At 44.3% G+C, this 24,237-nt stretch overlaps 1 protein-coding gene across 4 annotated transcripts in view; it reads left to right on the top strand.

Moving 5' to 3' along the window:
• The window catches only part of LOC112227462 (rho guanine nucleotide exchange factor 4), a 103,189-nt gene that overhangs the window by 25,492 nt on the left and 53,460 nt on the right, over positions 1–24,237 (top strand). The window contains exon 1 of one of the 4 annotated variants that reach the window (XM_042308420.1): positions 2,671–3,181. The exons of the other annotated variants lie outside the window; for them this stretch is intronic. Coding sequence (XP_042164354.1) covers positions 2,926–3,181 — 256 coding nt within the window. The 5' untranslated portion in view covers positions 2,671–2,925. Of the gene's footprint in view, positions 1–2,670; positions 3,182–24,237 lie in introns of those variants that run through there. 4 annotated transcript variants of the gene reach the window in all.

Here is a 24,237-nt window from a genome sequence, read left to right on the forward strand (position 1 = left end):
TCCTGTTCCCAAGAAAGCTAAGGTAACTGAGCTAAACGACTACCGCCCCGTAGCACTCACATCCGTCATCATGAAGTGCTTTGAGAGACTAGTCAAGGACCATATCACCTCCACCCTACCTGACACCCTTGACCCACTCCAATTTGCTTACCGCCCAAATAGGTCCACAGACGATGCAATCTCAACCACACTGCACACTGCCCTAACCCATCTGGACAAGAGGAATACCTATGTGAGAATGCTGTTCATCGACTACAGCTCGGCATTCAACACCATAGTACCCTCCAAGCTCGTCATCAAGCTCGAGACCCTGGGTCTCGACCCCCGCCCTGTGCAACTGGGTACTTAGGCTTGATCACCAACAACGACGAGACGGCCTACAGGGAGGAGGTGAGGAGGTGAGGGCCCTCGGAGTGTGGTGTCAGGAAAATAACCTCACACTCAACGTCAACAAAACTAAGGAGATGATTGTGGACTTCAGGAAACACCAGAGGGAACACCCCCATCCACATCGATGGAACAGTAGTGGAGAGGGTAGCAAGTTTTAAGTTCCTCGGCATACACATCACAGACAAACTGAATTGGTCCACTCACACAGACAGCATCGTGAGGAAGGCGCAGCAGCGCCTCTTCAACCTCAGGAGGCTGAAGAAATTCGGCTTGTCACCAAAAGCACTCACAAACTTCTACAGATGCACAATCGAGAGCATCCTGGCGGGCTGTATCACCGCCTGGTATGGCAACTGCACCGCCCTCAACCGTAAGGCTCTCCAGAGGGTAGTGAGGTCTGCACAACGCATCACCGGGGGCAAACTACCTGCCCTCCAGGACACCTACACCACCCGATGCTACAGGAAGGCCATAAAGATCATCAAGGACATCAACCACCCGAGCCACTGCCTGTTCACCCCGCTGCCATCCAGAAGGCGAGGTCAGTACAGGTGCATCAAAGCTGGGACCGAGAGACTGAAAAACAGCTTCTATCTCAAGGCCATCAGACTGTTAAACAGCCACCACTAACATTGAGTGGCTACTGCCAACACACTGTCAATGACACTGACTCTACTCCAGCCACTTTAATCATGGGAATTGATGGGAAATGATGTAAATATATCACTAGCCACTTTAAACAATGCTACCTTATATAATGTATTTGATTTGATTCTTTGCAAAGTTATATCAGAGCTGTTGGATTGTACAGATAGAGTATACCTCAGTAGGAGTACATGGTGTTTATAATGTTTACAGTAATATAGAGCAGTGGATCAGGTAAGCCCCTCACTTTCATTTCCTCTCTTCCTCCCTCCCTCTCTACCTCCCTCCTTGCCTCTCTCCCTCCTTGCCTCTCTCCTTCCATCCCTCATTCCCTCTCTACCTCCCCCCCTCCCTCTCTCCTTCCATCCCTCATTCCCTCCCTCTCTACCTCCCTCCCTCCCTCTCTCCTTCCATCCCTCATTCCCTCTCTATTCCCTCCCTCTCCCTTCCATCCCTCATTCCCTCTCTACCTCCCTCCCTCCCTCTCTCCTTCCATCCCTCATTCCCGCTCCCTCCTCCCTCCCTCTCTCCTTCCATCCCTCATTCCCTCTCTACCTCCCTCCCTCCCTCTCTCCTTCCATCCCTCATTCTCTCTACCTACCTCCCTCCCTCCCTCATTCCATCCCTCCCTCCCTCCCTCCCTCTACCTCCCTCCCTCCCTCTCCCCCTCCTTTCCATCCCTCATTCCCTCTCTACCTCCCTCCCTCCCTCTCTCCTTCCATCCCTCATTCCCGCTCTACCTACCTCCCTCCCTCCCTCCCTCTCTACCTCCTCCCTCCCTCCCTCTCTCATTCCATCCCCTCTTCCCTCTCTACCTCACTCCCTCATTCCATCCCTATCTCTCTCTTTCTCAAGGCATTAGTAGGAATGCTTGTAACTGTTTAAGCCGATGATTCTGCACTCCCTGCCCTGTCAGAGGCAGGAAATCACATCTCTCAAAGCCTCTCCTCCCTGACAGGTTCAAATGCATTGGGAGCTTTAGCCATGACTGCCAGGTTTCAACAGCCTGACTTTCTATTGACAATACACACACGCATGTGCACACACACACACCCCCATACACACACACACACACACACACACACATATATATATAACAACAGCAATGCTTTAGAAACAGCAGAGGACATGAGAGGGGAGAGGGCAGGGGTAGACAGGACCGGGGAGATGGAGGGGAGGAGGGGTTAGACAGGGGAGGAGGGGGATATTTTCAGTCCCACCATAATAGCACTGCACCAAGATATTACAGAGCGATCAGCCATCAGCTGCAGCCAGGCAAGTCACACTGCAGAGCCACAGAACCCACCTAGTGGAGCCCCACTGGGGTGTGTGTGTGTGTGTGTGTGTGTGTGTGTGTGTGTGTGTGTGTGTGTGTGTGTGTGTGTGTGTGTGTGTGTGTGTGTGTGTGGGAGTGTGAGGGAGTGGGAGAGGGAGTGGAGTGTGGGAGTGGGAGGGAGTGTGAGAGAGAGAGAGAGAGAGAGAGAGAGAGAGAGAGAGAGAGAGAGAGAGAGAGAGAGAGAGAGAGAGAGAGAGAGAGAGAGAGAGAGAGAGAGAGAGAGAGAGAGAGAGAGAGAGAGAGAGAGAGAGAGAGAGCGCAGCAGCCGTTGAGTGCAGAGCCAGAGAGAGGGGGAGAGAGAGAGAGGCGCAGCAGCCGTTGAGTGCAGAGCAGAGCCAGAGAGAGGAGCAACAGCCGAGACTGGAAGCACTCACTGACTGACTGGAGCTCACTGACACACAGAGCTGGAGCTGTACGGTCCAGGTAGAGGCTACAGCATTCTTACCTATCTACTTACCCAGATTAACCTTCCTCGGACTGGGGGAAACACCTACCTTGACCACTACCAGGCTCCAGTGCCAAGGTCCAGGATCTGTGTTCGGGGGGCTGTTCTGATGCGGACCCAGCAGAGCTCTGAGGGGCCCGTGCCCGGGGACAGCAGTGGCAGCACCAGCTCTGGACTCTCCCCTGGATCTCCTGGTTCGGATTCGGACAGCGGTACCCCCACCGAGGGAGGTGGAAGAGGAGTAGGAGGAGGGATGGGGGAAAAATGGGGAGCAGGAGGAGGAGGAGGGATGGGGAGCCTAGGAGGTACTCTCAGAGGGGTCCTCTCACATTATTGGAGCCTGGAGAGCCTCCACTCCACCACTGGTAAGGGGGTACCTACCTCACACCTGTAGGTTACCTTTTTAGTCATTCAGAGTGTGATGGTTGCCAAAGTGTTGTGCTGAAGTCATTCTGTCTGTCTGTCTGTCTGTCTGTCTGTCTGTCTGTCTGTCTGTCTGTCTGTCTGTCTGTCTGTCTGTCTGTCTGTCTGTCTGTACCTGTGGATCAGCTGTCAACGATGCAATACAGGCCATGTTATTGTTGTCTTGGCATTAGTAAATATACTCTAGTTTAGGACATTGAGTTCATGTCTCAATGACTCAGATAGAGGATGTATTGAATTCATCTCTCATTGACTCAGATAGAGGATGTATTCTGTTCATTGACTCAGATAGAGGATGAATTGAGTTCACCTCTCATTGACTCAATTAGAGGAGGTATTGAGTTCACGTCTCATTGACTCAATTAGAGGAGGTATTGTGTTCATTGACTCAGATAGAGGAGGTTTTGAGTTAATTTCTCATTGACTCAGATAGAGGTATTGTGTTCCTTGACTCAGATAGAGGAGGTTTTGAGTTAATTTCTCATTGACTCAGATAGAGGAGGTATTGTGTTCATTGACTCAGATAGAGGAGGTTTTGAGTTAATTTCTCATTGACTCAGATAGGTATTGTGTTCATTGACTCAGATAGAGGAGGTATTGAGTTCACGTCTCATTGACTCAATTAGAGGAGGTATTGTGTTCATTGACTCAGATAGAGGAGGTTTTGAGTTAATTTCTCATTGACTCAGATAGAGGTATTGTGTTCCTTGACTCAGATAGAGGAGGTTTTGAGTTAATTTCTCATTGACTCAGATAGAGGAGGTATTGAGTTCATCGCTCACTGATTCAGATAGAGGACTCATGAGTGATTTTTATGCTCTGTAATGTTTTGTCATTATGGCAGAGGGCTGTGTGTGTGCGTTTGTGTGCACACCTGTGTGTGTGCACCTGCATATATGGGTATGTGTAAACATCTGTGAGTGTGTGAATCTGAATATTCCATAATTGCCTGTACAGTACCTGCTTCAAATCAAATCAAATGTTATTTGTCACATGCTTGGAAAACAGCAGGTGTAGACTAACAGTGAAATGCTTACCTACGGGATCTTCCCAACAATGCAGGGGCCCCGTGTTGAGGGTCAGAGTGACGAATGGGTTGTTGCCTACCCTCACCACCTGAGGGTGGCCCGCCAGGAAGTCCGGAATCCAGTTGCAGAGGGAGATCCCAAGGTCCTTAGCTTAGTGATGAGCTTGGAGAGCACTTTGGTGTTGAACACTGAGCTGTAGTCAATGAAAAGCATTCTCACGTAGGTGTTACTTTTGTCCAGGTGAGAAATCACACAGTCGTCCAGAACAGCTGGTGCTCTCATGCATAGTTCAGTGTTGCTAGCCTCGAAGCCCGCATTTAGCTCACCTGGTAGGCTCGCATCACTGAACAGCTTGTGACTGGTTTTCCCTTTGTGATACATTACAGTATCAGTCTATCAGCTCATCATATAACATGTACAGTCAGTCTATCAGCTCATCATATAACATGTACAGTCAGTCTATCAGCTCATCATATAACATGTACAATCAGTCTATCAGCTCATCATATAACATGTACAATCAGTCTATCAGCTCATCATATAACATGTACAGTCAGTCTATCAGCTCATCATATAACATGTACAGTCAGTCTATCAGCTCATCATATAACATGTACAGTCAGTCTATCAGCTCATCATATAACATGTACAGTCAGTCTATCAGCTCATCATATAACATGTACAGTCAGTCTATCAGCTCATCATATAACATGTACAGTCAGTCTATCAGCTCATCATATAACATGTACAGTCAGTCTATCAGCTCATCAAAAACTGTACTGTAAATGTTATATGATGAGCTGATAGACTGACAGTCAGTACTCATCAAAAACTGTACTGTATGTTATAAGGAGGGGGTTATAAGGAGGGGGGGGGGGTACAGCATTAGAGCAGCCTTGGTGTTTGTTTCCAAGGGCCTCTTACACACAGACAATCATGCAGCCACACACAGACAATCACGCAGCCACACACACACACACACACACCACAGACAATCACGCAGCCACACACACACACACACACACACACACACACACTTTATGTCCTTGGAGAAAGCTGTGGTTTTCAGAATGGCCCTGGCAGAATGTACACTGGTGTTGTCTCTCTATCACACCCACCCACACATTTGTTAACTCTTTCTCGCTCTCTGTTACTCTCTCTCTCTCTCTCTTTCTCTCTCTTGGTGAAACCTGATCCATGGTTAACATTAAGAGCTAATAAGAGACTTAGTCTCCATTGAGGCTGTCACAATGCCACTGATGAACTGAGACAGAGAGAGGAGTGATAGAGACAGACAGAGAGAGCGAGAGAGAAAGACAGTGAGAAAGACAGAGTGAGAGAGACAGACAGAGACTTGGCAGTAGAAAATCTTAACAGTGTATTTGACCTCTCAGCTTCCCTATCAGATCTAAAAATCTCAAATAGAAAACTAAAGAAAATTAACAACAGTGACAAATGGTTTGATGAAGAATGCAAAAATCTAAGAAAGAAATGGAGGAACCTGCCCAACCAAAAACATAGACACCCGGAAAACCTGAGTCTACGCCTTCACTATGGTGAATCACTAAAACAATACAGAAATACACTCCGGAAAAAGAAGGAACAGCATGTCAGAAATCAGCTCAATATAATTGAAGAATCCATAGACTCTAACCACTTCTGGGAAAATTGGAAAACACTAAACAAACAACAACACAAAGAATTATCTATCCAAAATGGAGATGTATGGTTAAACCACTTCTCCAATCTTTTTGGCTCTATAACAAAGAATAAAGAGCAAAAACATATACATGATCAAATAAAAATCTTAGAATCAACTATTAAAGACTACCAGAACCCACTGGATTCTCCAATGACCTTGAATGAGCTTCAGGACAAGATAAAAACCCTCCAACCCAAAACGGCATGTGTTGTTGATGGTACCTTAATGAAATTATCAAATATACAGACAACAAAATCTAATTGGCTATACTAAAACTATTTAACATCATCCTTAGCTCTGGCATCTTCCCCAATATTTGGAACCAAGGACTGATCACCCCAATCCACAAAAGTGGAGACAAACTTGACCCCAATAACTACCGTGGGATATGCATCAACAGCAACCTTGGAAAAATCCTCTGCATTATCATTAACAGCAGACTCGTACATTTCCTCAGTGAAAACAATGTACTGAGCAAATCTCAAATTGGCTTTTTACCAAATTACCGTACAACAGACCATGTATTCACCCTGCACACCCTAATTGACAACCAAACAAACAAACAAAAACAAAGGCAAAGTCTTCTCATGCTTTGTTTTTTTTTCAAAAAAAGCCATTGACTCAATTTGGCATGAGGGTCTGCTATACAAATTGATGGAAAGTGGTGTTGGGGGTAAAACGTACACAAACAACAAGTGTGCGGTTAAAATAGGCAAAAAAACACACATTTCTTCCCACGGGCCCGTGAGGTGAGACAGGGATGCAGCTTGAGCCCCACCCTCTTCAACATATATATCAACGAATTGGCGCGGGCACTAGAAAAGTCTGCAGCACCTGGCCTCACCCTACTAGAATCTGAAGTCAAATGGCTTCTGTTTGCTGATGATCTGGTGCTTCTGTAACCAACCAAGGAGGGCCTACAGCAGCACCTGGATATTCTGCACAGATTCTGCCAGACCTGGATCCTGACAGTAAATCTCAGTAAGACCAAAATAATGGTGTTCCAAAAAAGGTCCAGTCGCCAGGTCCACAAATACAAATTCCATCTAAACACCTTTGCCCTAGAGCACACAAAAAAACTATACATACCTTGGCCTAAACATCAGCGCCACAGGTAACTTCCACAAAGCTGTGAACGATCTGAGAGATAAGGCAAGAAGGGCATTCTATGCCATCAAAAGGAAAATAAAATTCAACATACCAATTAGGATCTGGCTAAAAATACTTGAATCATTCATAGAACCCATTGCTCTTTAAGGCTGTGAGGTCTGGGGTCCGCTCACCAACCAAGATTTCACAAAATGGGACAAACACCAAATTGAGACTCTGCATGCATAATTCTGCAAAAATATCCTCTGTGTACAACGTAGAACACCAAATAATGCATGCAGAGCAGAATTAGGCCGATACCCATTTATTATCAAAATCCAGCAAAGAGCCGTTAAATTCTACAACCACCTAAAAGGAAGCGATTCCCAAACCTTCCATAACAAAGCCATCACCTACAGAGAGATGAACCTAGAGAACCTAGAGAAGAGTCCCCTAAGCAAGCTGGTCCTGGGGCTCTGTTCACAAACAGACCCCACAGAGCCCCAGGACAGCAACACAATTAGACCCAACCAAATTGTGAGAAAACAAAAGATAATTACTTGACACATGAGAAAGAATTAACAAAAAAACTGAGCAAACTAGAATGCTATTTGGCCCTAAACAGAGAGTACACAGTGTCAGAATACCTGACCACTGGGACGGACCCAAACTTAAGGAAAGCTTTACTATGTTCACACTCAGTGAGCATAGCCTTGCTATTGAGAAAGGCCGCTGAAGGCAGACCTGGCTCTCAAGAGAAGACAAGTTGTGTGCAAACTACCCACAAAATGAGGTGGAAACTGAGCTGCACTTCCTAACCTCCTGCCAAATTTATGACTATATTAGAGACACATATTTCCCTCAGATTACACAGACCCACAAAGAATTAAAAAACAAATTCAATTTTGATAAACTCCCATATCTACTGGGTGAAATACCACAGTGTGCAATCACAGCAGCAATATTTGTGACCTGTTGCCACAAGAAAAGGGCAACCAAGAACAAACACCATGGTAAATACCTATTTATGTTAATTTTTCCCCTTTTGTACTTCAACTATTTGCACATCATTACACCACTGAACAGTTGAAGTCAGAAGTTTACATACACCTTAGCCAAATTAATTTAAACTCAGATTTTCACATTTCCTGACATTTAATCCTGGTAAAAATTCCCTGTATTAGGTCAGTTAGGATCACCACTTTATTTTAAGAATGTGAAATGTCAGAATAATAGTAGAGAGAATGATTTATTTCAGCTTTTATTTCTTTCATCACATTCCCAGTGGGTCAGAAGTTTACATACACTTGATTAGTATTTGGTAGCATTGCCTTCAAATGGTTTAACTTGGGTAAAACGTTTTGGTTAGCCTTCCACAAGCTTCTCACAATAAGTTGGATGAATGTGGACCCATTCCTCCTGACAGAGCTGAAGTTACTGAGTCAGGTTTGTAGACCTCCTTGCTCGCACACGCTTGCAAGGTCTTTCAAGCAAAGAGGCACTATAGTTAATGGTGTTATTGACTATAGTTAATGGTGTTATTTACTATAGTTAATGGTGTTATTTACTATAGTTAATGGTGTTATTTACTATAGTTAATGGTGTTATTTACTATAGTTAATGGTGTTATTTACTATAGTTAATGGTGTTATTTACTATAGTTAATGGTGTTATTGACTATAGTTAATGGTGTTAATAACTATAGCTAATGGTGTTATTGACTATAGCTAATGGTGTTATTGACTATAGTTAATGGTGTTATTTACTATAGTTAATGGTGTTATTTACTATAGTTAATGGTGTTATTTACTATAGTTAATGGTGTTATTTACTATAGTTAATGGTGTTATTTACTATAGTTAATGGTGTTATTGACTATAGTTAATGGTGTTAATAACTATAGTTAATGGTGTTATTTACTATAGTTAATGGTGTTATAACTATAGCTAATGGTGTTATTGACTATAGCTAATGGTGTTATTTACTATAGTTAATGGTGTTAATAACTATAGCTAATGGTGTTATTGACTATAGCTAATGGTGTTACTGACTATAGTTAATGGTGTTAATAACTTTAGCTAATGGTGTTATTTACTATAGTTAATGGTGTTATTTACTATAGTTAATGGTGTTATTTACTATAGTTAATGGTGTTATTGACTATAGTTAATGGTGTTAATAACTATAGCTAATGGTGTTATTGACTATAGTTAATGGTGTTATTGACTATAGTTAATGGTGTTATTGACTATAGCTAATGGTGTTAATAACTATAGCTAATGGTGTTAATAACTATAGCTAATGGTGTTATTGACTATAGTTAATGGTGTTAATAACTATAGCTAATGGTGTTACTAACTTTAGCTAATGGTGTTAATAACTATAGCTAATGGTGTTAATAACTATAGCTAATGGTGTTAATAACTATAGCTAATGGTGTTAATAACTATAGCTAATGGTGTTACTAACTTTAGCTAATGGTGTTATTGACTATAGTTAATGGTGTTATTGACTATAGTTAATGGTGTTATTGACTATAGTTAATGGTGTTATTGACTATAGTTAATGGTGTTATTGACTGTAGCTAATGGTGTTATTAACTATAGCTAATGGTATTATTGACTTGCACCCATGACCAGCTCTGAAACCAGATTGCATAGTGGAGAAGGTATGGTGGGATTCGAAATGGTCAGTAATCTGTTTGTTAACTTGGCTTTCGAAAACCTTAGAAAGACCGGGTAGGATAGATATTGATCATCACAGTGAGGTGAGTTTTAAAAAGCACTATACTGTTTTGATAGTAAGTGTTTGATGTGATTTTCCATTGCATTTGCATTGATGTCAGAGTGGTTAGAGGGACAATAGAGCCCTGAGTACCAGGCTGTTAGGACCTGATGGAGGGACAATAGAGCTCTGAGTACCAGGCTGTTAGGACCTGATGGAGGGACAATAGAGCCCTGAGTACCAGGCCATTAGGACCTGATGGAGGGACAATAGAGCCCTGAGTACCAGGCCATTAGGACCTGATGGAGGGACAATAGAGCTCTGAGTACCAGGCCGTTAGGACCTGATGGAGGGACAATAGAGCCCTGAGTACCAGGCCATTAGGACCTGATGGAGGGACAATAGAGACCTGAGTACCAGTCCATTAGGACATGATGGAGGAACAATAGAGCTCTGAGTACCAGGCCATTCGGACCTGATGGAGGAACAACGGAGCCCTGAGTACCAGGTCATTAGGACCTGATGGAGGGACAATAGAGACCTGAGTACAAGGCCATTACGACCTGATGAAATTACTGAGTTGGGAACTACTAAAGCATGTCCAGAGTGCATAAGAAGAGATTACCGTGACTCAGCCTGTGTAGCAGTAATACAGGTAATACCGAAACAGCCCTAATCCCTTATCAAATCTACTTCAATCCGTGTAGATGAAGGGGAGGAGACAGGTTAAAAAGGATTTTTAAGCCTTGAGACAATTCAAATCAAATCATTTTTTGGGGGTCACATACACATGGTTAGCAGATGTTATTGCGAGTGTAGCGAAATGCTTGTGCTTCTCATTCCGACCACGCAGTAATATCTAACTAGGCAAGTCAGTTAAGAACAAATTCTTAATTTCAATGACGGCCTAGGAACAGTGGGTTAACTGCCTGTTCAGGGGCAGAATGACAGATTTGTACCTCGTCGGTTACTAGTCCAATGCTCTAACCACTAGACTACCCTGAGATGAGTAATGTAGGGTATGTAAACATTATATAAAGTGGCATTGTTTAAAGTGACTGGTGATACATTTATTACATCCAATTTTCAATTATTAAAGTGGTTAGAGATTTGAGTCAGTATGTTGGCAGCAGCCACTCAATGTTAGTGATGGCTATTTAATAGACTGATGGCCTTGAGATAGAAGCTGTTTGTCAGTCTCTCGGTCCCTGCTTTGATGCACCTGTACTGACCTCGCCTTCTGGATGATAGCGGGGTGAACAGGCAGTGGCTCGGGTGGTTGTTTTCCTTGATGATCTTTTTGGCCTTCCTGTGACATCGGGTGGTGTAGGTGTCCATGGAGGGCAGGTAGTTTGCCCCCGGTGATGTGTTGTGCAGACCTCACTACCCTCTGGAGAGCCTTGCGGTTGTGGGCGGTGCAGTTGCCGTACCAGGCGGTGATACAGCCCGATAGGATGCTCTCAATTGTGCATCTGTAAAAGTTTGTGAGTGTTTTTGGTGACAAGCCACATTTCTTCAGCCTCCTGAGATTGAAGAGGCGCTATTCACCACGTGTCTGTGTGGGTGGACCATTTCAGTTTGTCTGTGATGTATATACGCTGAGGAACTCAAAACTTTCCACCTTCTCCACTACTGTCCCGTTGATGTGCATAGGGGGGGGGGGGTGCTCCCTCTGCTGTTTCCTGAAGTCCATGATCATCTCCTTTGTTTTGTTGACGTTGAGTGTGAGGTTATTTTGACACCACACTCCGAGGGCCCTCACCTCCTCCCTGTAGGCTATCTCGTCGTTGTTGGTAATCAAGCCTACCACTGTAGTGTGGTCTGCAAACTTGTTGATTGAGTTGGAGGTGTGCATGGCCACACAGTCATGGGGGCGAGACCCAGGGTCTCGAGCTTAATGACGAGTTTGGAGGGTACTATGGTGTTAAATGCTGAGCTGTAGTCAATGAACAGCATTCTTACATAGGTATTCCTCTTGTCCAGATGGGTTAGGGCAGTGTGATTGCAATTGCGTCATCTGTGGACCTATTGGGGCGGTAAGCAAATTGGAGTGGGTCTAGGGTTTTAGGTAGGGTGGAGGTGATATGATCCTTGACTAGTCTCTCAAAGCAGTTCATGATGACGGAAGTGAGTGCTACGGGGCGATAGTCATTTAGCTCAGTTACCTTAGCTTTCTTGGGAACAGGAACAATGGTTGCCCTCTTGAAGCATGTGGGAACAGCAGACTGGGATAGGGATTAATTGAATATGTCCCTAAACACACCAGCCGGCTGGTCTGCGCATGCTCTGAGGATGTGGCTAGGGATGCCGTCTGGGCCGGCAGCATTGCGAGTGTTAACACGTTTAAATGTTTTACTCACGTTGGCTGCGGTGAAGGAAAGTCTGCAGGTTTTGGTAGCGGGCCGTGTTGGTGGCACTGTATTGTCCTCAAAGCGAGAAAAAAAGTTGTTTAGTTTGTCTGGGAGCAAGACATCGGGGTCCGCGACGGGGCTGGTTTTCTTTTGTAGTCCGTGACTGACTGTAGACTCTGCCACATACCTCTCGTGTCTGAGCCATTGAGTTGCGACTCTACTTTGTCTCTATACTGCCGCTTAGCTTGTTTGATTGCCTTGCAGAGGTAATAGCTACACTGTTTGTATTCAGTCATGTTTCCGGTCACCTTGCCCTGATTAAAAGCAGTGGTTCTCGCTTTCAGTTTTGTGCGAATGCTGCCATCAATCCACGGTTTCTGGTTGGGGAAGGTTTTTAATAGTCGGCGTGGGTAGAACATCACTGATGCACTTGCTAATTAACTCGCTCACCGAATCAGCATATACATCAATGTTGTTGTTCGGCGCTATCCGGAACATATCCCAGTCCACGTGATCGAAGCAATCTTGAAGCATGGAATCAGATTGGTCGGACCAGCGTTGAACAGACCTGAGCATGGGCGTTTCCTGTTTTTGTTTCTGTCTATATGCAAATAAATTGAGTCGTGGTCAGATTTGCCGAAAGGAGGGCGAGGGAGGGCTTTGTATGCATCGCGGAAGTTAGAGTTACAATGATCCAGAATTTTACCAGCCCAGGTCGCGCATTCGATATGCTGATAACATTTAGGGAGCCTTGTTTTCAGATTAGCCTTGTTAAAATCCCCGGCTACAATAAATGCAGCCTCGGGATATGTGGTTTCCAGTTTACATAGAGTCCAATAAAGTTTTTTCAGGGCCGTCGAGGTGTCTGCTTGGGGGGGAAATACACGACTGTGATTATAATCGAAGATAATTCTCTTGGTAGATGATGCGGTCAGCAGTTGATTGTAAGGAATTCTAGGTCAGGTGAGCAAAAGGACTTGAGGTCCTGTATGTTGTTATGATTACACCATGACTCGTTAATCGTAAGGCATACACCCCCGCCTGTTACGGCTCTCGTTTGTCGAAGGAAGAGTGGATCAAAGCGCAGCGTGGAAAGTGTTCATGATTCTTTTATTTTAAAAAACACACAAACAAATTAACTAACGTGAAAACGAAAGCGCACAGTTCTGTCAGGCAGAAACACTAAAACAGAAAACAAGATCCCACAAAACCCAAAAGGAAAATGACAACTTATATGTGATCCCCAATCAGAGACAACGATTGACAGCTGCCACTGATTGGGAACCACACTCGGCCAAACACAAAGAAATAGAAAACATAGACTTTCCCACCCGTCACACCCTGACCTAACCAAACATAGAGAATAATAAGGATCTCTAAGGTCAGGGCATGACAGTAACCCCCAAAGGTGCGGATTCCGACCGCAAACCTGAACCTATAGGGGAGGGTCCGGGTGGGCATCTACTCTCGGTGGAGGCTCTGGTGCGGGACGCAGACCCCGCTCCGCTTGAGCCTCTTCCCATCGGTGGCGCCTCTGGTGCCGGGATCGTCGTCAGGACCTCCGGACCGTAGATTGTCGCTGCAGGTTCCGGCCTGGGGACCGTCGCTGCAGGCTCCGGACTGGAGACCGTCGCTGGAGGCTCCGGACTGGGGACCGTCGCCAGAGGCTGCAGACTGGAGGCTTCGGGAACTGGATCATCACTGAAGGCTTCGGGCCATATAGCCTACAGCCTATAGGTTGGGGATCCTTCTCACATGATGTCATGTATCTAACTACAGGAAGTGGGACACGTCCGTGAATCAATAGCTCTTAATGTTCTGTCGCAATTCTGTGATTGAATAGCCGGTAAACCTTACAGACAATATTGTCTTTTAGCGCTGTCTGAGCGTGATGATTTTATTAGGTCAAAATGGTTTGTCCAATGATGATGCAATGGTCCTCATTGCTATAGGATCAAACTTGACCAATATTTTTTTATATGACACAGTAACTCCCCCCTCTCTGACAATGGCCTTTTCTCTCACTCTGCATCCAAGTCTGTACAGACCAGGCAATACAATTTCATTACTCCACGTCTGTACCTAGTAGTGGCCATCTGCCTGTACTAATAATTTAGTTCATTAGACATATTTTTGTAATGGTTTATGTTCACCTATATATCAGTCGTTTAATTTACCACCATTAGAATCTGTGGGAATCATTGTCAACGTATTTCAACATCCATGACATTATTTTCCCTTTCATACTGTACCGTAGCCACAGCCCTCAGAATCGACATCATTGTTTACAAGCTGTGAGAACATATACATCAAGTAAAGACAGTCTATTCTGCAATAGGAGGTTTCATTCCACAGACAATGCGTAATAGACTAGCTCCCTGGCAGAGCTGGCATTGGTACAACTATGTAGAAAGCTCAAATTATTTCTTATGTCTTTGGGAAGGAAGGAAATGGCTGTTCTCTCATTGGCTGGAGTAGCTGGAATTCTTTCTCCTTAAATAGACATCATCCTCCTCTCCTCTGACAGCTTTCCGTGACAAAACCAGCAATGATTTCTGGGATCTCCAACCCCCCCCTCCTCTCCTCTTTTGCCATTCTCATCCGTCATTCCACTGCCACCCAGGAACAGCAGAGCATTAGGTTAACTGTGTTTGACAGGTGGTTAGGTGGTGGCTTGTGATAGAAGGTCATATAGAAAGCAGGAGATATTACCACAGGTGGTTAGGTGGTGGCTTGTGATAGAGGGTCATATAGGAAGCATGGGAAATGACCACAGGTGCATTCACACTGTCACACTCACATGACAGGGAGAGAGGCAGGCAGGCCGGCAAAGAAGCAGGCAGGCAAAGAGGCAGTCTCTCTCTCTCTCTCTCTCTCTCATTTATATATATATATGAGTATATCGCTATCTATATCCTTACCCCCCTCCTTTCTCTCTCTTTCACTATCTTTCCACTCCTCTATCTGTGACCCACGTTCCTCTTTAACCTCTATGCTAGTTGTCCAGGTTGAACACAGTGAGACTGCAGAACGTGTGAGGCTCCTCGGATTCTGGGGCTCGCCACAGCCGTGGCCCTCAGCGTCTCATTTTGATGACTCACGGATCCCTCTGGTGCATTTACAGTCGTTAGTCTGAGTTCTCTTGCTCTATACAGTATTTAGTGTCTTTGGTGCGTCCTCCATTCCAGCCCCTGCAGGTGGAAAAGTCTCTCTTGATGTTTCTGATGAGACAGGACTCAGTTGGAACTGAACTGGGCTAGAAGTGAACTGGGAACATCTCAATTGTCTCTGTGGACTAGAGTTTGTACAGTACGGTGTTAGTTATGTTTTGTTGCGTGTTTAGTAATGCTTCATGCAAGAGATTGTAATTGTAATTCGCTCTGGATAAGAGCATTCTGCTAAAATACTTAAAATGTAAATCTAGATCTGTTGCCGTTAGCAACCTGCGGTTAAAGAAATATTCCCTTAAGTGCCGGCAGATTGGGAGGTGAAGGTCATGGGGAAATGTCATCTATCAGATCCAACTGATGTCCTATTTGTCACAGCAGTGCATATGTATGCTACTGGTGTCTTAAATTCTGTCTGCTGAAGGTCTCTGCTTCTACCTCCTAGATAAGGGACCGTTTTGCCAGTTAAACATAGTGGAATGGCTGCATCATAGCTTTGATGCTTTCAGGATAGCTCTGAAGCACAGCCAGTCCCACTACGACCACTTTATAGCTCTTGATTAGAGAAGCCATAGGATTAAAAAGCTTGTCCAGTGTTCTCGTATTCAGTATGAATCTTCTTGATGCTGTCTTATCAGCCAACATGGCAACATGTCATATCAGCCAACCTGGCAACATGTCATATCAGCCAACCTGTCATATCAGGCAACCTGTCATATCAGGCAACATGTCATATCAGGCAACATGTCATATCAGCCAACCTGTCATATCAGGCAACATGTCATATCAGGCAACATGTCATATCAGCCATCCTGTCATATCAGCCAACATGGCAACCAGTCATATCAGGCAACATGGCAACATGTCATATCAGGCAACATGGCAACATGTCATATCAGGCAACATGGCAACATGTCATATCAGGCAACATGGCAACATGTCATATCAGGCAACATGTCATATCAGGCAACATGGCAACATGTCATATCAGGCAACATGGCAACATGTCATATCAGGCAACAACATGTCATATCAGCAACATGGCAACATGTCATATCAGGCAACATGGCAACATGGCAACATCATATCAGGCCAACCTGGCAACATGTCAGGCAACATATCAGCCAACATGGCAACATGTCATATCAGGCAACATGGCAATATCATGTCATATCAGGCAACATGGCAACATGTCATATCAGGTCAACATGTCATATCAGCCAACATGGCAACATGTCATATCAGGCAACATGGCAACATGTCATATCAGGCAACAAGTCATATCAGAAAATCTGGCAACATGGTATATATCAGCCAACCTGAACATGGAACATGTCATATCATATCAGCCATCCTGTCATACAGCCCCTGTCAACACCATGAAGCAGGATGTCAGCCAACCTGGGCAACATGTCAAGACTGTCATATCAGGCAATAGCAACAACCAGGCAACATGTCATATCAGGCAAGGAGGTATGCATGTGGCAACATGGTTGGCAACATGTCATATCAGGCTACATGGCAACATGTCATATGTGGCAACATGTCATATCAGCTATTGTCATATGTGTGGCTATTGTCATATGTCATATCAGTGGCAACATATTGTCATATGTGTGGCTATTGTCATATGTGTGGCTATTGTCATATGTGTGGCTATTGTCATATGTGTGGCTGTCATTGTCATATCAGCCATCCTGTCATATCAGCGAACATATCAGGCAACATGGCAACATGTCATATCAGCCAACATGGCTGTCATATCAGCCAACCTGGCAACATGTCATATCAGGGCAACATGTCATATCATATCAGCCAACATGGCAACAGAGCCAACATCACACCAACATCAGAGCTGATCACACCATATCAGAGCTGGCCCCTCCTGGAATAGGAGATAGGTGGTGCAGGAGGACGTGAAAGAGAGGTGGTGCAGGAGGAATTGAAGGAAGGAGATACGTAGTGCAGGAGGATGTGAAGAAGAGCGAGAGAGAGATGGGGATAGAGAGAGAGAGATGGGGATAGATTGAGAGAGATGGGGATGGGGAGGAGAGAGAGAGATGGGGATAGAAGAGAGAGAGAGGGGATAGAGAGAGATGGGGATAGAGGAGAGAGAGAGGGGATAGATTGAGAGAGAGATGGGGATAGATTGAGAGATGGGGATAGAGAGAGAGAGAGAGATGGGGATAGATATATATAAAGAGAGAGAGATGGGGATAGATATATATAAAGAGAGAGAGAGAGAGATGGGGATACATATATATAAAGAGAGAGAGAGAGAGATGGGGATAGATATATAAAGAGAGAGAGAGAGATGGGGATACATATATATAAAGAGAGAGAGAGATGGGGATAGATATATAAAGAGAGATGGGGATAGATATAAAGAGAGAGAGAGATGGGGATACATATATATAAAGAGAGAGAGAGAGAGATGGGGATACATATATATAAAGAGAGAGAGAGAGATGGGGATAGATATAAAGAGAGAGAGAGAGAGAGATGGGGATACATATATATAAAGAGAGAGAGAGAGATGGGGATAGATATATAAAGAGAGAGAGAGAGAGAGATGGGGATAGATATATATAGAGAGAGAGAGAGAGATGGGGATAGATATATAAAGAGAGAGAGAGAGAGATGGGGATAGATATATATAAAGAGAGAGAGAGAGATGGGGATAGATATATATAAAGAGAGAGAGAGAGATGGGGATAGATATATAAAGAGAGAGAGAGAGAGATGGGGATAGATATATAAAGAAAGAGAGAGAGATAGATATATAAAGGATAGATATATATAAAAGAGAGAGAGAGAGATGGGGATAGATATATAAAGAGAGAGAGAGAGATGGGGATAGATATATAAAAGAGAGAGAGATGGGGATAGATATATATAAAGAGAGAGAGAGAGATGGGGATAGATATATATATAAAGAGAGAGAGAGAGAGATGGGGATACATATATATAAAGAGAGAGAGAGAGATGGGGATACATATATATAAAGAGAGAGAGAGAGATGGGGATAGATATATATAAAGAGAGAGATGGGGCTGGAATCCTTTCTACTGTGATAACCACTAATCCGTCCATCGGACAAATAATAATAACAACCGCACAATCTAATCCTGCATTAGATCAAAATGCTGTATGAAGGACGGAGGCCTGTGTTCGCCCCGGCCTGGTTGGTTGGTAATGATCATCATGTTTGTTTACAACACTAGAAAGAATTGACCTCAACGTTCCATAGCCATTCACTCTGTGTAATTCTCTGTCTCCAGAGGTTCTGTGGTTGTCAACATTCCCTCTGAAAGTTTGAGCGATGGAGCAATGGACAGACCCATGGAAAGGGAACAGACGAGGGTCACACCAGGACCCCCCTCCCAGCCCCTCTCACCCCTCCAGTAGGATACCTAGGGGGTGGTAGTGTCCTGGAGGATGGGGGGACAACATGTCCTCTAATTATAAACCCTAATATAAACTGGGTTGTTCGAGCCCTGAATGCTGATTGGCTAACAGCCTTGGTTACGTTGGTAACCAATTTATAATAGCATTAAGGCACCTTGGGGGTTTGTGATATATGACCAATATACCACGGCTAAGGGCTATGTCCAGGTCGTGGTATATTGGCCATACACCACACCCCCTCTGGCCTTATTGCTTCAATATAAAACACTGACTGTAGACACTCTGATTCTCACTGACTATCAGTCAGCTGTGGAAGGGGAAGGGCACATCTGGGTTTCTTTCAGCCTGACAGCGTGTGGTGTGTGGGGGGAGACTGGACAATGTCAGTTGTCAGGCTTATAATTTCAGTAGGCATTGGACTGGGTGGTCATTGCCTCATAGTGTCTCTTATCTCATGCCGCTGCAGCATTACCTGTGTGTGTGTGTGTGTGTGTGTGTGTGTGTGTGTGTGTGTGTGTGTGTGTGTGTGTGTGTGTGTGTGTGTGTGTGTGTGTGTGTGTGTGTGTGTGTGTGTGTGTGTGTCCTTGAGTGAGTGTCTATGCCTCAGGCTTCCATCCCTCTGCTTGTCTGTGCCCTGCCTGGCACTGCAGAGTGGGTTGAAAATAGCTTGGTAAACAAGTTGTCAGCCAGAGGTTGCCTTAAAGAGACCCTGCTTCCCTGTTTCCTTCTTAATTAGGATTCCTCGGGAGGGGGTGGGGTGGGGGGGGCACTGCCACTGGCCTGCTGAGATGATGGAAAAGGGGTGTGTGGCAAAAGCTTGCACAGTCAGACCAAGAGTATTTCCTGCCAGAGGGGGAGGGTGGCACAGACTGGCACAGACTGGCACAGGCAAACCAGGAGGATATCTGGACAAAACAGTGTTTCCATCCCTCTATGAAAGAAAGCAGATAGGGTACGGTCTGTATAAACCACCGGGTAGTTGTACATACAGTATAAATAAAATAAATTCTAATTTTATTGGTCACATACACATGGTTAGCCGATATTAATGCGAGTGTAGAGAAATGCTTGTGCTTCTAGTTCCGACAGTGTAGTAATATCTAACAAGTAATCTAACAATTCCCCAACAACTACCTTTTACTCACAAATCTAAAGGGATGAGATAAAAATATGTACATACAAATGTATGGATGAACGATGACCGAGCGGTATAGGCAAGATGCAATAGATGGTGTAGAATACAGTATATACATATGAGATGAATAATGTAAGATATGAACACATTATTAAAGTGGCATTATTTAAAGTGACTAGTGATCCATTTATTAAAGTGGCCAATGATTCGAGTCTGTATGTTGGCAGCAGCCTCTATATGTTAGTGATGGCTGTTTAACAGTCTGATGGCCTTGAGATAGAAGCTGTTTTTCAGTCTCTTGGTCCCAGGTATGATGCACCTATACTTACCTCACCTTCTGGATGATAGCGTTGTGAACAGGCAGTGGCTCGGGTGGTTGTTGTCCTTGAAGATATTTTTGGCCTTCCTGTGACATCGGGTGCTGTAGGTGTCCTGGTGGGCAGGTAGTTTTCCCCCGGTGATGCGTTGTGCAGACCGCACCACCCTCTGGAGAGCCTCGCGGGTGAGGGCGGTGCAGTTGCCGTACCAGGCGGTGATACAGCCCGACAGGATGCTCTCAATTGCGCATCTGGAAAAGTTTGTGAGGGTTTTAGGTGGCAAGCCAAAATGTTTCAGCCTCCTGAGGTTGAACAGGCGCTATTGTGTTTGTAGACCATTTCATTTTATCCGCGATGTGTACGCAGAGGAACTTAAAATTAAGCATCTTCATGTATGACTACCCTTGTTGCATTTGTGCTTCATTATTGCTCAAGAATGACAGTGGATAGGGGGAGGAAGAGAGGTAGAAGACTGAAGACAGACAGTCTGAAGACAGACAGTCTGAAGACAGACAGTCTGAAGACAGATAGACAACCTGAAAAATGACATACAGGCAGGCAGACAGACACACAGCCTGAAGACACATACAGGCAGGCAGACACACAGCCTGAAGACACATACAGGCCGGCAGACACACAGCCTGAAGACAGACAGACAGACAGACAATCTTGCCGACAGACACACTGTCCTTGTCTACTCTTTTTCTCTGACCCCGAGAATACAAGAAAAGGACAGGAGAACACAAACACTATTCGTTTATCAGTCAAAGGTATAAATCTCAGAGAAAGAGAAGAACAAAGCCAAATTGAACTGTAAGTCACACTAAACTACAAAAATATAAACGCAACATGTTTGTTTATATCCCCGTTAGTAAGCATTTGTCCTTTGCCAAGATAATCCATCCACCTGACAGGTGCTGAGTAATATTTATGTAATAAAGCCCTTTTGCATTCGGAAATTATTCAGACCCTTTGAACTTTTCCACATTTTGTTACATTACAGCCTTATTCTTAAATGGATTAAATGATTTGTTTTTTTCCCCTCATCTACACACGATACCCCATAATGACAAAGGAAAAGCAGGTTTTTAGAAATGTTCGTGTAAAGTTATATATTTTTTAAATTATATCAAATTTACATTATTATTCAGACCCTTTACTCAGTACTTTGTTGAAGCACCTTTGGCAGCGATTACAGCCTTGAGTTTTCTTGGGTATGATGCTACAAGCTTGGCACACCTGTATTTGGGGAGTTTCTCCCATTCTTCTCTGCAGATCCTCTCAAGCTCTGTCAGGTTGAATGGGGAGCGTTGCTGCACAGCTATTTTCAGGTCTCTCCAGAGATGTTTCGATTTGATTCAAGTCCGGACTCTGGCTGGGCCACTCAGTGACATTCAGAGACTTGTCCCGAAGCCACTCCTGCTTTGTCTTGGCTGTGTGCTTAGGGTCATTGCCCTGTTGGAAGGTGAACCTTCACCCCAGTCTAAAGTCCTGAGCACTCTGGAGCAGGTTTTCATCAAGGATCTTTTTGTACTTTGCTACGTTCGTCTTTGCCTCGATCCTGAGTACTCTCCCTGTCCCTGACGCTGAAAAACAGCACCATAGCATGATGCCTGCACCACCGTAGGGATGGTGCCAGGTTTCCTCAAAACATGACGCTTGGCATTCAGGTCTGAGAATCTTCAGATGCCTTTTGGCAAAGTCCAAGTGGGCTGTCATGTTCCTTTTACTGAGGAGTGGCTTCCGTCTGGCCACTCTACCATAAAGGCCTGATTGGTGGAGTGCCTCAGAGATGGTTGTCCTTCTGGGAGGTTTTCCCATCTCCACAGAGGAACACTAGAGCTCTGTTAGAGTGACCATCACCTCCCTGACAAAGGGCCTTCTCCCCAATTGCTCAGTTTGGCTGGGTGGCCAGCTCTAGGAAGAGTCTTGGTGGTTCCAAACTTCTTACATTTAAGAATGGGGTAGGCCACTGTGTTCTTGGGGACCTTCAATGCTGCTGAAATGTTTTGGTACCCTTCCCCAGATCTGTGCCTCGACACAATCCTATCTCAGAGCTCTACGGACAATTCCTTCAACCTCATGGCTAGGTTTTTGCTCTGATATGCACTGTGAACTGTGGGACCTTATATAGACAGGTGTGTGCCAAACATGTCCAATCAATTGAATTTACCACAGGTGGACTCCAATCAAGTTGTAGAAACATCTCAAGGATGATCAATGGAAACAGGATGCACCTGAGTTTAATTTCGAGTCACATAGCAAAGGGTCTGAATACTTATGGAAGTACGGTGTTTCTGTTTTTTTAATATTTTATTTTTTTACAATTTACAAACATTTCTAAAAACCTGTTTTCGCTTTGTGATTATGGGGTATTCTGTGTAGATTACTAAGGATTTTATTTATTTTATAAATTTTTTAGAATAAGGCTGTAATTTAACAAAATCTGGAAAAAGTAAAGGGGTCTGAATACTTTCCGAAGACACTGTGTATATATACAGTACCTGTCTAAAGTTTGGACTCACCTACTCATTCAAGGGTTTCTCATTATTTATTTATATATTTTTTAGAATAAGGCTGTAATTTAACAAAATCTGGAAAGAGTAAAGGGGTCTGAATACTTTCCGAAGACACTGTGTATATATACAGTACCTGTCTAAAGTTTGGACTCACCTACTCATTCAAGGGTTTCTGTTAGAGTGACCATCTCATTATTTATTTATAAATTTTTTAATTCTTTGTTGTTGCTGTATTTTTTCACCCCAATTTCTTGGTATCCAATTGGTAGTTACAGTCTTGTCTCATCGCTGCAACTCCCGTATGGACTCGGGAGAGGCGAAGGTCGAGAGCCACGAGTCCTCCAAAACACAACCCAACAAAGCTGCACTGCTTCTTGACACAATGCCCATCCAACCAGGAAGCCAGCCGCACCAATATCTCGGAGGAAATACCATACACCTGGCGACCGTGTCAGCGTGCACTGCGCCCGGCCCGCCACAGGAGTCGCTAGTGCGCGATGAGACAAGGATATCCCTGGCGGTCAAACCCTCCCTAACCCGGACCACGCTGGGCCAATTGTGCGACGCCCCATGGGCCTCCCGGTCGAGGCCAGCTGCGACAGAGCTAGCGCTGCGATGCAGTGCCTTAGATCACTGCGCAACTCAGGAGGCCGGGTTTCTCTTTATTTTTTACTATTTTCTACATTGTAGAATAATATTGAAGACATCAAAACTATGAAATAACACATATGGAATCATGTTGTAACCAAAAAAGTGTTTTTTATATATATTATATATTTCAGATTCTTCAAAGTATCCACCCTTTCTCTTCATGACAGCTTTGCACACTCTTGGCATCCTCTCAACCAGCTTCTTATGCTGAGCACTTGTTGGCTGCTTTTCCTTTATTCTACGGTCCAACTCCTCACAAACCATTCCGGCACAGCCTTTGTGATTGGCAGAAAGAATTCCCATAACGAAGGATCTATGTGATTGGTTGAGAGCTATCCAATTCTCCATCAGTCTGGTGAGGGTGTATCTATGGGGTGGATAGATGGAGAACCTGGGGGGGATGTAGAGGACTATTGGCAGAGTTATCCCTCCCCTGTTTACGCAGCCTTGTAGACAGCCTTACAGACAGCCATACTGGCAGCCATGATTCTTCACGCAAAGCATACTGTTTGATGAAATAAGACAAATGCCTTTCTCATGTTGAATGACCATTTATCTTACCATTTCTACCGATCGGCGTGCCAGTTATGGTTTTCATATGCACATTTTCGTGAAACAGTTTAATTTAATTTATAATAAAGTCTCTATATCTCCCAAATCATTGTCATGTGGTTAATCAAAATTCTATCCAAATCTAAATGAAAAAGATACAAACCTATTGCCAACTATGTTAAAATAGTCAACATAAAGCGAACAAATCAAAACATTGCAGTCTGCATGTTGGAAATATCCTGATAAAAATAAATATTCTATAATAAATCACATTGGCTACACACATGATTAGCTACACATGTCTGCAACAAATTTGAAACACTGTACTGACTATTTGGGTCAGGCCTGACCAGCT

The sequence above is a fragment of the Oncorhynchus tshawytscha genome, linkage group LG29 (genome assembly GCF_018296145.1).
Source record: "Oncorhynchus tshawytscha isolate Ot180627B linkage group LG29, Otsh_v2.0, whole genome shotgun sequence".
Taxonomy (NCBI): domain Eukaryota; kingdom Metazoa; phylum Chordata; class Actinopteri; order Salmoniformes; family Salmonidae; genus Oncorhynchus; species Oncorhynchus tshawytscha.